Source organism: Dasypus novemcinctus, chromosome 4 (assembly GCF_030445035.2).
Source record: "Dasypus novemcinctus isolate mDasNov1 chromosome 4, mDasNov1.1.hap2, whole genome shotgun sequence".
Classification (NCBI taxonomy): domain Eukaryota; kingdom Metazoa; phylum Chordata; class Mammalia; order Cingulata; family Dasypodidae; genus Dasypus; species Dasypus novemcinctus.
In genome coordinates this window covers 72091519-72105436 of record NC_080676.1, presented here as the reverse complement: position 1 = coordinate 72105436, position 13918 = coordinate 72091519, and the positions used below count along the sequence as shown (strand labels likewise).

The following is a 13918-nucleotide window of genomic DNA, read 5'->3' as shown; positions in this document are numbered from 1 at the left end:
CACCTGGGAACTTATTAGAAATGTGAATTCTGGGCCCCCACTCAGATCCAGCAAACCAGAAACCCCGGGGATGGGTCAGCAATCTGTGTTTTTAATTCCGATGCGTAGTGAAGTTTGAGACCACTGCTCTAGGTAGACAAAAGAGGCAGGTTTTCTTTGGTGTTGGGCTGGGACGTGAGGAATGGACTGCAGAGATTGTTACTCAGTCATCTGCCTCCATTTACATCCTCGCCTTTTGCCATCACCTGAGTACCCAGAAATGAGATACTCTTTCTATGCCAAGTGGAGAGGCGACATGTAAAAAGAACAGAATGGGAGAGACTGGGTCTCTGGGCTGTTTGTCAGCACCTGAGCCTGCTCTTCTCCCTGGGGAAGGAAGCCCTGGCTCCTCCAGTTAGGCCACGAAGCTGCTGCTTGTCACACACGGGCGCGATCAGTGGAGGGCATATGAGCGGGTCTCCAGGAGACCTGGGCATGTTGTGTGGCCTTGGGTAAATTACTTCTCTTCTTTGGGTTTCAGTTTTTTACGTATGTAAATGTATGTCATTATAGCTCTGACTCTGCTCCTCATTCCCCAAGAGATGTCTGCTCTGGGGAACTGCTGGGCAGGGAGAATCTGAGGAGGTGTGCGTGGTGGAAGTGTTTCTGCATCTCCAGCTGATTCTGTCAAAAGGGGGGCATGTCTTTCTAGTTTGCACAAAGCTGTCATATGGACCAGCAGGCAGCCTTGCCAGAGGGGTCTGGCAGGACCACCTATCCTAGGAAGATGGAATAAATAAGTGTCCTCCTGACCAAGAGGATGAAAAGGCTCATTTTGGAAGATTCCAGGAGCAATCAGGTTATTGGCAAGATCTATGTTCATTGACTAAGTTGTTCCTTTGGTAAAACTCCAGGCCCCTGATAGGGGGTGTCAGAACAGGCGACCTCCTTCACAGCGAGGCCCTTCCCCGTACATTCTGGGGCCATTCCTCAACTGTGGCTCATGAGCAATAGTGCTTCCTGTGGGCTCCCATTTGTTTGGCCCCAGCATGGGCATAGCTGTGTGTGGGAACTATTAATGGGGACCTCTGTCTTAGCATGAGCCTGGATCCTGCCATATCTGGGGTGCAGATATACCTGGTTATGTCAGAGGAGTGGGTGAGATGTAATGAGGGAGTAATAAACTAGTAATTTAACCAGGAAGCTTTGGTGGGAAATACAGGAGCAAAAGCTCTGAGAATAGTTTGGTCGCAGTGCCTGAACCCTGGCTGTCGGCGTAAGAAAGGAAAGAACTAGCTTCACTAACCCTTCTGCAAAATGTTGGGGCTTCAGCAACACTGCTTTGGGACATCCTGACTCTGACTCCATCCCATAACCTGAAACACAAAATGCTCTTCTCTTCCACTCTGCCAAAGACACAACATGGAACCACCTTGCTTGTCATGGAACCAGAGACTAGTAGCAGATGTCCTGAGATGGAACACACTAAAGACAGCTTCTGGGGACTCAGAGAAAAGAGAGGTACTTTGACAGGGGCTGAGAACCTATATTGGCAGGAGGGGGCTGATGAGCCAGCAAAATATGGAGGAACAACTCCTCTATAGCAGCTGTCCTTTTAGTCCAGAATAGGAAAAATCCGTACTTTCACATGTCAAAAGCCATAATTTTTATGGGGTACAATATCTTTGACCAACGAAGAGCAAGTCCAGTTTTTAATCCTGGGGACACATGGAAGGGCTGGTCTGTGCAGACAAAAACAGGAATGGTGAACACTCTTAGCAACAAGTTTACCAAAGCATGTCAGGCCCTTATTCCTGACATTATTCACACTTCTTTGTTATGTTTAATCAGTGTATTGAGAACAATGGTAAAAATATCGAGTATCTTTTGTAAATAATAAACTTTTTGCATTTTATGAAGTATTTTTCCAATGAAGCTGGCCACAGGGAAGGCCCTGTCCACTTGGGTTGCATCATATTCTTCGTCTCAGCTTTCCAAAGGCAGATTCTGTGCTTTTTTTTCTCTGCACTCAATGCAGGGCCTCGGATGTGGCAAATGATTTCTAAGTGTGAATTATTATGTTTTGTGACGTTAACTATTATTGATAGTATCTGATGCCATTGAAAGGGAAAGGCTTAAGAAGAGCCACTGGAATTGGGGAATAGGAGGTCCCAGAGACCTTGGTCTGAGCAGTTTCAGTGGCAAGGCCAGGGTAGAGGTTTGGCCGCGCTGCTCTTGGGTGAACTTCATGAGGGCAGGGCTGATGCCTTGGCTTCCACTATTCCCAGTGCCTTATGTCTGGAATATAGTAGGTGTTCAATAAGTAATTAAGGCATTATTTATTATAAATGAATGGAAAAGTGAACAGAGTGCCTCCTTCAAGATATTTGGCTAAGAATGGATGAAGTGAGGGGTTGTTTGAGGGGAATTCAGGGTGAAGGGAAAGGTTTTATAGGAGAGATTTGATCATATAGTCAGAGTACAAGTAGCCCCTGGAAGAAGGAGACTGAAGATACAGGAAAAGGGGGTAAGTAGAGAAGATGTGAAAAATAAGATCAGGAGGACAAGAAGAGTGGGTAGTCTTGACAGGAGAAGAGACAATGCTTCTTTCTCAGAGATGGGGAAGAAGAGGAAAGAAAAAGGCCCAAACTGAGCCAAGGCTGCATTCAAATGCAAGTCCCTCATCTCTGAGCTCAGTTGCTTATCTTAATTATCAAACCACAAAAGTTTCTTTTGCTGAAAAATTTCCTTGCAGTCTAGACATTAAAATATGGTGTATACAGGAGTGGGTGTAGCTGAAGTGGTTGAGTGCCTGCTTCCCATGTACGAGGTCCTGGGTTCAATCATCAGAACCTCCTAAATATATATGTGTGTGTGTGTGTGTGTGTGTGTGTGTGTATAAAGGATTTTGGAGTTATAATCCTAATCTCCCAAAATTTCTTTGAATATAAAATTTAATCTGAATAGAAACAAGTACAAAAGGAGGTAAACAAAAGAAGTAAAATCAAGAATACTATATCTGGGGAAGTGGATTTGGCCCAATGGATAGGGCGTCTGCCTACCATATGGGAGGTCCAGGGTTCAAACCTGGGGCCTTCTGACCTGTGTGGTGAGCTGGCCCACGTGCAGTGCTGATGTGTGCAAGGAGTCCCGAGCCACACAGGGGCATCCCCCATGTAGTGAAGCCCCACGAGCAAGGAGTGCGCTCCGTAAGGAGAGCCGTCCCATGCAACAAAAGTGCAGCCTGCCCAGGAGTGGCACTGCACACATGGAGAGCAGACGCAGCAAGATGACCCAACAGAAAGAGACACAGATTCCTGGTGCTGCTGACAAGAATACAAGGGGACACAGAACACACAGAGGATGGACACAGAAAGCTGACAACTGGTGGGGGGGAGGGGAGATAAATAAATAAAAAATAAATCTTAAAAAAAAATACTGTATCTGGGCTCTGTCAATAAGACTGAGAGAAATTATTTATACTTCAGCGCATAAGGAAGATAAGATACCAAAAAAATCAGAAAGGGTATTTTTTCTGGGGGGTGGAGGGTGGGGTAGGTTGAGGTGTTTATTGTACCAGGAACCAGAAAAGAAAGACAGACTATAATTTTCAAAATTGGCTGATTCTGAGATTTATAGTCAGACATATTTTATCCATCTCCCCATTCCACCCACTCCATCCCCTCCACCACCAATTTGCAAATGAAGTCACTGCCAACACTTACACAAGGCTGTTTTTAGCCTATCAAAACCACAGCGGTGAAGACTTTACCATGCTAAAGAGTAAAACAGAGGTCCTCAGGTTCGGGAGACGTTGAAGAGCTGAGAAAGGAACTCACAGAAGGTGTGCTCTGATCACCTGCCATGGTGCTACATGGGGTCAGAAGAATGCAAGGAAAATGCAACTTAATCTGAGACAAAGCATACACCTAAGAAGATGATGGCTCCACAAGGGACGCATGCTTAGCATTACGTGGATACCCAATAAGTATTGTAGGAATTCAGAGGACACGGAAAGCATCAAGGGCTATAATTGGGAAGGCTTCTGGAGGAGGAGGAGAAATTTAGGGTGGGCCTTCAAGGAAGGTAGGACTTTGATAAGGAGACTTGAGTAGGGAGGATCAACAGTTGGGGGTGGTGATAACAAGGGAGCAAAGCAGAAACTTGCATGGGGAACCAGACACAAGAGCATGCAGAGGGTATGTGAATAAGTGCTATGGCTGGGAAGGGAGGTGGTGGCAGATGAGTTACTGACAACATACTATATTCCAGCAACTATTCTTTAAAGCTGAGTTAATTAGTTTGGGCTTAGGACCCATGAAGTTCATTGGGAGGAGAAGTACTATCCAAGTTGCACTGAATGTAGGGGAGCAGATTAGAGAATGGGAGATGATTTAAGGGCTTACTGTGATTATCCAGGCTATGGGAGGACCTGGATAAGAAAGATGGGAGTGGAAATGATAGCAAGAAATTATATGACATTAAGAAGAATGAATAGTTTTTGGTGACTGATTAGATGTTGGGGGGAAAAATGTCAAGAAGCACTAAGTTTAAGTTTGGATGACTTAGAGAATATTCTGTTAAATACAATCCTTCTTAGTTATAAGGTAGAAAAATAGTTAAAAGGCTAGGAAAGCTTTTTTCCCTAGCAAGTGTAAGTGAGGAATGTCTGATAAACTATAACTGAATTAAGCACTGAACTGTCAGAGAAGGAAAGGGATCTGTCTTCAAGAGATGTCTTTTTTTAGTCTTAAATATCACTAGGAAAGTAGATATTTTTGATCAAATGACTTTCACAAGACTTAGAAAACTTTTTTCTTTTTGGTAGGGATTCATAGCGTGGAACATATGGGAATTTCATACACTTCATCCTGTCTTTAGCCATTCCATCTGTGAGGTAAATGAACCTAATTACAGATATTCTAAAGAAGAAAGATTACATCACTTATTCTAATTCTTATTTTCTCCCATCAGAAAATTCATTATATCTTAAGTTCTACATAGCATCCTTCAACTGTAGTTTAAAACTGCCCAAATGAAATTGCTTATTAAGTTGATTAGTAGAAATAATTTTTTAAACAATTTTATTGATACATATTAATAAAGCATACAATTCATCCAAAATGTACAATCAATGGTATTTGGTATAATCACATAGTTGTGCATTCATCACTTCAATCATTATTAGAGCATTTTCCCTATATCAATAATAAAAATAATAAAAAGCAAAAAACAGACAAACACACAAAATTCCTTACCTCTCAGTCTCTCTCTGCTTCCCCTGCTATTTCTGGCTATTGCACAATTATTTAGTTATTAAGCAGTTTTATTGGGTTATATTCACATACCATATGTTCTATCCAAAGTGTGTGACCAATGGCTTTTAGTATAATCACAATGTTGTACATTCATCTCAAAAATTTTAGAACAATTTCATTACTTGAAAAAGAAAGACCCACACCCCTTAGCTTTCCTTTCCCAGCCCTACATAACCACTCACTAATCTAATTTCATCTTTATAAACTGATTTATATTTACAAGAAATAAGAATTTTGTCATGCCAACCAGCTCTGATTCAAGAGTTCCTTAAGTACACTGAACTACAATTAGATTTCTGTTAATAAAACAATGTTAGCCATATTTCATATGCCCAGATGTTACCACCTAAAGAAAATTGGTAGTAAATAATTTTGAAAAGCAAACTATAGTCATCTTCCTGGAGTTCAACAAACCAGATTTTCTTAAAAGATCAAGGCATTGTCTTCTTGGAGTGTTTCTTAAATTGTAAGAAGGCTACTAGACAATCCTGCCTTTAACAAATGACTTATTTTCAGTGTGTTGCTCAGAACTATTTTCTTCTCATTTACCATTGCCCTAAATAGACAAAATTTATTTCCCTTAAGAAAACAGTAATGAGAACCTGGCACTAGTCACTGGCACATCCAGCTATTGGATCATCTTAATCTTATTCCTGAGGGTTTGAAATTCTAAAAATTCAAAATTGCTCATTCTTGAAGTTTCCTACTTCAGGCACATTTTTTTTCTTTTTTCTGTAAACAGACTCTTGAGATCTATTTTTCTGCATTTAAAGTTTATTTTAGGTGATAGGCTGCCATGCAACCACCAGAATATGTGTGGATCAGGGTGGGGGCAGGCCTGTCATGACTTTCAGCATCAGAAATTCATTTTTTGATTTCCAAAAGGCTGTTGTTCCTTGTCCCTGCAGGTCGAGGGTGGAAAAGAAGTATAAATATATAGTAGGAAAAACAGGAAACAACCCAAATGGCCTTCAGCCAGTGAGTGGATGAACTGTAACGTCCATAAAACAGAATATTACTCAGCAATGAAAAGGGACAAACTACTTGTACATGCAGCAACATGGATAAATTTCAGATGCATTTTGTTAAGTGAAAGCAGCCACATCCAAAATGCTATATATTATGATTCCATTTATATACATTCTGGAAAAGGCAAAACTGTAGGCACTGAGAGTAGATTAGTAGTTGTCAGAGGCTGGGGGTGAGAGGAGACATTGACCATAAGCAGCACGAGGGAATTTTTTGGGATATAATAGTTCAGTGTTCTTGACTACGGTTGTAGTTACATGACTCTACGTATGTATCAAAAACTCATAGAATTGAACACCATGAAGAGTGAATTTTAATGTATGTAAATTAAAAATAAGAATCAGAAAATTAGGATACTTTTATGTCTACGGCCACTTGAATTTTGACAAGTGTGCCAAGACCACTCAATGGGGAAAGAACAGACTTTTCAACAAATGGTGCTGGGAAAACTGGAAATACACATGGAGTATAATGAAGGTGGACCTTCATTAATTAATATAAAAATTAATTTAAAAGTGATCAGAGACTTAAATATAAAAAGTGAAACTATGAATCTTCTAGAAGACACACAAAAATATCTTCAGGACTTTGTATTAGGCAATGAATTCTAGACTTTACACCAAAAGCATGGATAACAAAAGAAAAAATAGATAAATTGGACTTCATCAATATAAAAAACTTCTGTGCATCAAAGGACATTTATCAAGAAAGTGAAAAAACAATTACAGAATGGGAGAAAATATTTGGAAACCATATATCTGATAAAGATTTAATAACTGGAATATATAAAATACTCCAATTCAGCAACAAAAAGGCAAAAAAAAAAAAAAAAAGCCCCAAATTAAAAAATGGGCAAAGGACTTAAGACACTCCTCCAAAGAAGATAACAAATGGCCAAACAAACAAAACACCACATGAACAGATGCTCAACATCCTTAGTCATTAGGAAAATGCAAATCAAAATGAGCTACCACTCCACATCTATTTGAATGGCTAGCCTTAAAAAAACAGAAAATAACAGGTGTTGGTGAGGATGTGAGGAAACAGAAACACTCATGCATTGCTGGAGAGAATGGAAAAGGGTGCAGCATGGTGATTAACAGTTTAGAGGTTTCTTGGAAAGTTAAAAATAGAATTACCATATGATTTGCAATCCCACTTCTGGTATATACCCCAAAGTACTGAAAGCAAGGACTTGAACAAATACTTGCAAACCAATGTTCATAGCAGCATTATTCACAATTGCCAAAAGATAGAAGCAACCCACTAACGTCCATCAATGGATGAATGGATAAAGAAAATGTGGTATATACATCCAACAGAATATTATTCAGCTGTAAAAAGGATTGAAGTTCTGATACATGCTACAACGTGATGAACCTTGAAAACACGAGTAAAATAAGACAGACACAAAAAGACAAATATTGTATGACCTCATGTTTATGAAACAATTAAAATGTGCAAAATCATATGCAGAAATTAGACTATAGGTTACTAGGGGCAGGGGTGGAGTGGGGAATGGGGAGTTAATGCTTAATTGGTATAGAGTTTCTGTTTGGGGTGATGGGAAAATTTTGGTAATGGAAGGTGATGGTAGCATTGTGAATGTAATAAACAATACTGAATTGTATACTTCAAAGTGGTTAAAATAGGAAATTTTATGTGAATACATCATCATCATCATCATCATAAAAGATAGTGGTTTCCCTTAGGGGTGGTGTAGTGCTGGAAGGAGCTGGCAGGGATTCCTAGGGCGCAGTCATGTTGTATTTGCTGAGCTACATGCGGGATACATGGGTGACACTGGTTTGTAAAAATTCATTGGGGTGTATGTACACACACATGCACATTTCTGTATGCAATACTTCAATAAAAAATTTTTAAGAAAAAAATAGTGGGATGGAATTCTAGCCTTCACTCTTTTCTAGTCTCCTTTCTCTGATTCTTTATCTATTTACCATTACTATAGATAATAGAGACCACTAGAAAAATCCTCAGTGTGAAACTCCTTGGTTAGGTTTGGACTGTTCCCAAAAGTCTCAAATAGGAACGCCAAGTTACCAGATCACCAATTCTGTTCACAATGTTGTTTGGCAGGTCAGGATTTATTATCAAATCTCAGGTAGCTGTATTTGGGAGTGGGGAGGATAAAGAGCTGGTGGTGAGCAGAAAGTAAATGAAAAAGTAGTCAATGAGTTAGTGACTTTTATTCTTCATCAGCATTGAATGAATGAAAATGTATTTTATCTGGACAGTTTAAGTAATTTTTTCCACTCTGTCTCAAGCCTCTTTCTAAACTCTCAGCAATTAATATTCTGTTGAACTGCTAGGGATTGTTGGGTCTGGGACTGTACAGACATAATGGCTTATAAAACCTTGGAGATGTCTTCCAGTTTCATGGTTAAGGTTGGATAAGGGCAGGTCACAAATCACATCTCTGCAAAATGAGGCTCCTTAGAAGGAGAGATGAGAAAGCATGATTATAGGAAGTGAAATGTAAATAATTTTAAACTAAGAGTCTATTAGAGTCACTAAACTAAGAAATTTTCTCTAATCGTGATGAAGAATGGTGGGTGATGATTCTTCTCTTAGTGTTCTGCTACCAACCATAAACATACTCCAGAGTAAGGGGAAGACTAGGTCAGATACTGTGATATGTATTTTTCACGAAATACTTTTAAGCCCTTGTAACAAACCTGCAAGGCAGTTATTCTAATCCCATTTAAAATACGGCAAAATTAAGGCTCAAGTTAACCTACATAAGGGGGCTAGAACTTAATTCTAGGCTTCTGATTTCAAAGAATCAGGGAATAACTTTCAGAATATAGTTTGTGCTAGTCCCCTTTATTTGTAATCTTATTGGTGCTCAAAATAACCCTATTTCACAGAAAAGTAAACAGCAAGAGGGGTGAAGTGACTTCCTCAAGGTTAGTTACATAATCAGTTAACAGTGACAGGTGGCATTCAAATCCAAACATGCCTGAATCCACAGCCTACGTTTTCCAAAGTACACTGCTGCCAATGCCAGTGAGAACTACACTATGCAACTTCGGAGGGGGATGAATGGCATTTTAAACATTGGATCAAAATACCAGATAACTTAAATGTGGGCCAGAAAAGTGACTTTCATATTTTATCCTTACCTTTCAAAGTGCAAATGCATTAATACTAGTTCACTGGTATTTTCTCTTTTAATCATTAACTCAAACTTTAGGGGTTGACTAAACTACTAAATTCAGTTCACAGTAGGAGAAAAGGAACTGCTATAGTAGAAAAACCACTGTTCCAGGTCAGGAGTTAAAAGTTCTACCCTGGCTTTGATCTTGACTTGCAGTGTAATCTTGGTTAAGACACAGATTTCTTTGGACTTCCATATCACTACCTGTAAATTAAGAGTATTTAAGGCCAGAATATCTTGGAAGGTAACAATTTGCTCTAGTCCTTTAGAAAATTTTCTTCATTATTAAATAAGCCTCCAAATTGTCACCTTTGGAGTTTAAATAGTATGTAGCAGTTTGGCAGATACTTGCTAACCAGAGTGTATTCTAATGGAAAGTTTTGCGAGCTTGTGTCCATGGTTTATTGGAAAACAGAAATGAGTAGTCACATTTAAGAGGCATTTTTGTTTTTGCCAACTTAAAGATATTGAGGCATATTAAAAAATAAGGGGACGTGGATGTGGTTCAACTGATAGAGCATTGGCCTACCATATAGGAGGCCCAGGGTTTGGTACCCAGAGCCTCCTGACCCATGCATAGTGCTGTGCCACACAGGGGCACCTCCATGTAGGGGAGCCCCACGTGCAAGAACAACCCCGTGTGAAAAAAGTGCAGCCCACCCAGGAGTAGCACAGCACACATGGAGAGCTGATGCAGCAAGATGGTGCTACAAAAAGAGACGCAGTTTCCTGGTGCCACCTGACAATGCAAGAGTATGCACACAGTGTATGAACACAGAGAGCAGACAACGGGTGGGGGAGGGGGAAGGGAAATCTTAAAAAAAGAAAAAAGGGGATATTGCACAAAACATTTGAAATACTATTATTTCCTCTGAATTACAATAGTTGACATTTTTCCTAATGAATAACTGTTCCAATTTTGGTTCTAAAGAGGTTCCCTGTATGTAACTGTGATAGTGCTAGGCTGACTTGTTTTCCAGAAATGGCCTTTTGAGCTGTGGTGGAAATGATTTGTTCTGTGTGTCTGTCCTTATTATTTGTGTGACTCTGGGCAAAGATCTGCATCTAAGTCTCTTTCCTTATTTGTAAAGGGGAGATAAAATGAGGCATCAGGGTATGTTGGAAAGAACATGTACCTAGGGAAGAGATTTTGGATATGAATCCTAAGCACTGCCAGTTACTACAGTCATCTTGGGCAAGTGATTTTACTTAAGGTTTACAGTGGGACTAGTAAAACTTAATGCTTTCTTCTGTCAAATAGTGATACATACTTAACATAGCTGCTAAATAGTACTCCACAATTAGTAATTTTATTATTAATCCTATACAATCTAGAAAGTTGCATAATACTTATTTCTTATAAAAATCACTTAAGGCTATCCTGACAGCAATGTGATATTTTTAACACAAACAGCATCATTTTATAACCTCTTGATATTGTATAAGGGACTGTTTGGTAAATATTTCAAAACGGCTTATGCTGGGTCATTCTGTAAAATGACTTTCGGGGCTCTTGCGATCATTCTGCAATTTTTTTTTTTTTTTAACTATGTTTATGTTTGGTAACAAACTACTCTATTTAGTTTAACAGCAACATTATAGACTCCAAAGTTTTAACATAGTCAATTCCAAAACCCACAGAAGAAATTTGATTAGGTTGCTTAATGGCTCGTGAATTCAGTTTACAAATTACATGATGTCGCAAACTGTGCCAAGAAGTATTAGTTGGTAAAATTTTTTTCTTTCACAATTCAAGACACATTCAACATAATGGATTTTACCGTAAAGTTTATTAGCTGTTCTCCTCTTTCTCATAAATGGAATGGATAATGTTGATAATTCTTTACAAACCAGTGCTCATTTGTTTAAGAAATAAATGATTTGAGGAGGCTGTCAAAAACACATATTTAATAAACAACTTCAAAAAGCAATGGGTATCATGTATGAATGATATACTTCAATAAAAATTTTAAAAAAAGCAATGGGAAGCTAAACAATATTATTAAGATAAGGAACAGACAAATTGATTTCTGAAGTCATTTCTACCTTTCACTAAAATTTTTTGTAACTGCTCAGCATCAAGATCTGTGCAGAGCATCATCTATGTGAGATGAATGGTGTTTGGCTGAAGGGGAAAACACACACATAAATGGCTTTTTTGCCTGTTTTCCTATTAATGAGAGGAGGTGAGCTGGAAAGAAAGGCAGAAGACCAAAACCAAACCCAAAAACAAAACAACAACACAACAACAAAACAGGAACCATTTGAAAATTTTTATAGAAAAGAGGAGAACACGTCCATACTTTTACTTGTTATCTAATTTTCCCCAAAGGTTTCTCCCCCCAACCACCATATCCCTGCTTTTCAGTTCACGTGATTAAGGAAGATAAAACCTAATCAATTAATATTTAATTTAAAAACTAAACAAAAAGTTAGGAGTAGGTGGCAAAAGAAAAAAATATATTTTAAATATATATATATGTGTGTGTGCGCAACTATGTAAAGAAAATAATTCCCATAGTTACAGAGTTTAAAGAAAGTTTTATATATATTTATATATATATATTTTATAACAAAATAGGCAGTTATTATGGGTAAAATATTCATTAAAATCTGACCCCTAAGAATACATTTAAAGTTTTAGACTATGAATTGGACTCCTTTTCCACGCCATGATTATGACATCACCACTGTGATGTCTGTTTTGTCTGTATTTATGACTATGAAATTTCTCACCTTACATGTAAGAGGTGAGCTCCCCTAGCACCTAAACATGGCCTTAATTCAGAAAATGTGGTTATTATCTATAAACTTTTGTAAACTATAAATAGTGTTGCACAAGTAGATTAAAAATATTTGAACATAGTTATTCCTAGTGAATGTATTGGGGAAAAAAGCCTCAAACAATAAAAGACCTTAAGAATGCTTATGAAAAATGAATATCCCTGTGAAATTATGAAAGTTAATTCAGACATTAATTTTGAAATTAAAGAACATATATTTTCCTTTATTTGTCTATAATGAATTATTTGCTTTGATAACAGAAGTCAATTCAGAAATGGACTTAAGCTAACACATTGGCCAAACCATGCTATTATTAAACGTGCATAGTTGCTCAGTTTACTAAATCACTGATTAAGACTTTTCTTTCATTTATATTGAAATTTGAAAAGAATGTATATAAAGCTTTCCTGAAAACCTTTTAAAGTTACTTTCCCTTAAACATTAAGGAATTTTACCACAATCTCCTCATCTCCCCAAACCCTTAATAGCTGGTCAGGCCATTCCATTTTCATTTTTGAAAAATGGCCACAAACCACTAGTGACATGAAATACAGATGATGCAACTTGAAGGAGACAGTAGATGTAAAATAAGTGTAGCTGTAGACCATGATGAGTGCGATATGATTCAGTATGGAAGAAGTATTGAAGTCAGACTCCAGAAGGAAAGGGCAAATAAATGTAAAATAAAGGAAATGCGATTGTGGAAAAAAGAAACAGAATCATCAATCTTCATAACTTTTCTTTTGCTGGAACCCAAATGTAAGGACCAGACTGTTCTTCTATAATTTGCTTTACTTGGTTGTAAATGTCTTCCAGCGTATCTCCTTGCACAATAGCTGTAATGACAGAAACAAAATCAGAAAACTCAATCAATTGCCTATCTTTGCCATTACAATTATCAGTGAAATAGAAGTTAAATCTTAGAAATAATAAGTCACCCAGAGCGAGTCACCATTTATGTATTTACATATTATTTGCTTAGTAAAAACTGCTCATTAATTTTCCTAAACAAATGGTGATTTTTACTTTGTTTTTTGTATCACTTAGTTTTATCTGAGTATGTATGTTATATTTAAAAAAATTCATTTCCATAACTTTCCTGATTCTTCCATAAATGAATTTTTTTAAAGAAGGAAAATAGGTACAGTACTAAAATGAACGAGTATGGCTACCTTTTTGTTTTATTTATTATTTGGGGTAGGGTTTTAGAAGAAAACAATTCATTAAGGATTATTTGATACTAATTTTTTCAGTATGCTAGCAACTCTCAGGTACTGCAGTATAGGTGAACTGAGGTACACAATCTGGCTTTTTAGTGGCTCAAAACTATTAAAGTCAATGTTAAGTGATTTATTTGTTGCCTGAAATAAGGTAAGAATAATAAAATGGTAACACTTCCTAACAAGTTATTCTTTGTGGATAGCTGCAGCCCCAGAGGTCTGTAAGGAAGTGAGGATAAATAAAGTGAAAAATAAAAAAAGTCCAGATAGCACTAAATATGAATAACTTTTAAAGAAAATAAGAAAATGTTTACATATAAACGATATAAATGAAAGAATTCAAAATTTTAAGTCAGATAAGTCCTCCATGAAACTAAAAAAAAGGCCAGTAATTTTTGAAAAGCATTGTA

General features: G+C 37.7%; 1 protein-coding gene across 15 annotated transcripts in view; it reads right to left on the bottom strand.

Moving 5' to 3' along the window:
* Positions 1 to 11275: 11275 nt before the first annotated feature.
* Positions 11276 to 13918, bottom strand: part of DLG1 (discs large MAGUK scaffold protein 1) — a 281505-nt gene continuing 278862 nt past the window's right edge. For 7 of the 15 annotated variants that reach the window (XM_058295593.2, XM_058295588.2, XM_058295589.2 and 4 more), the window contains one exon: positions 12483 to 13124. In XM_058295593.2, coding sequence (XP_058151576.1) covers positions 13018 to 13124 — 107 coding nt within the window. In that variant the 3' untranslated portion in view covers positions 12483 to 13017. Of the gene's footprint in view, positions 13125 to 13918 lie in introns of all 15 variants that reach the window. The other 8 variants (XM_058295595.2, XM_058295596.2, XM_058295597.2 and 5 more) reach the window with 2 other exon arrangements.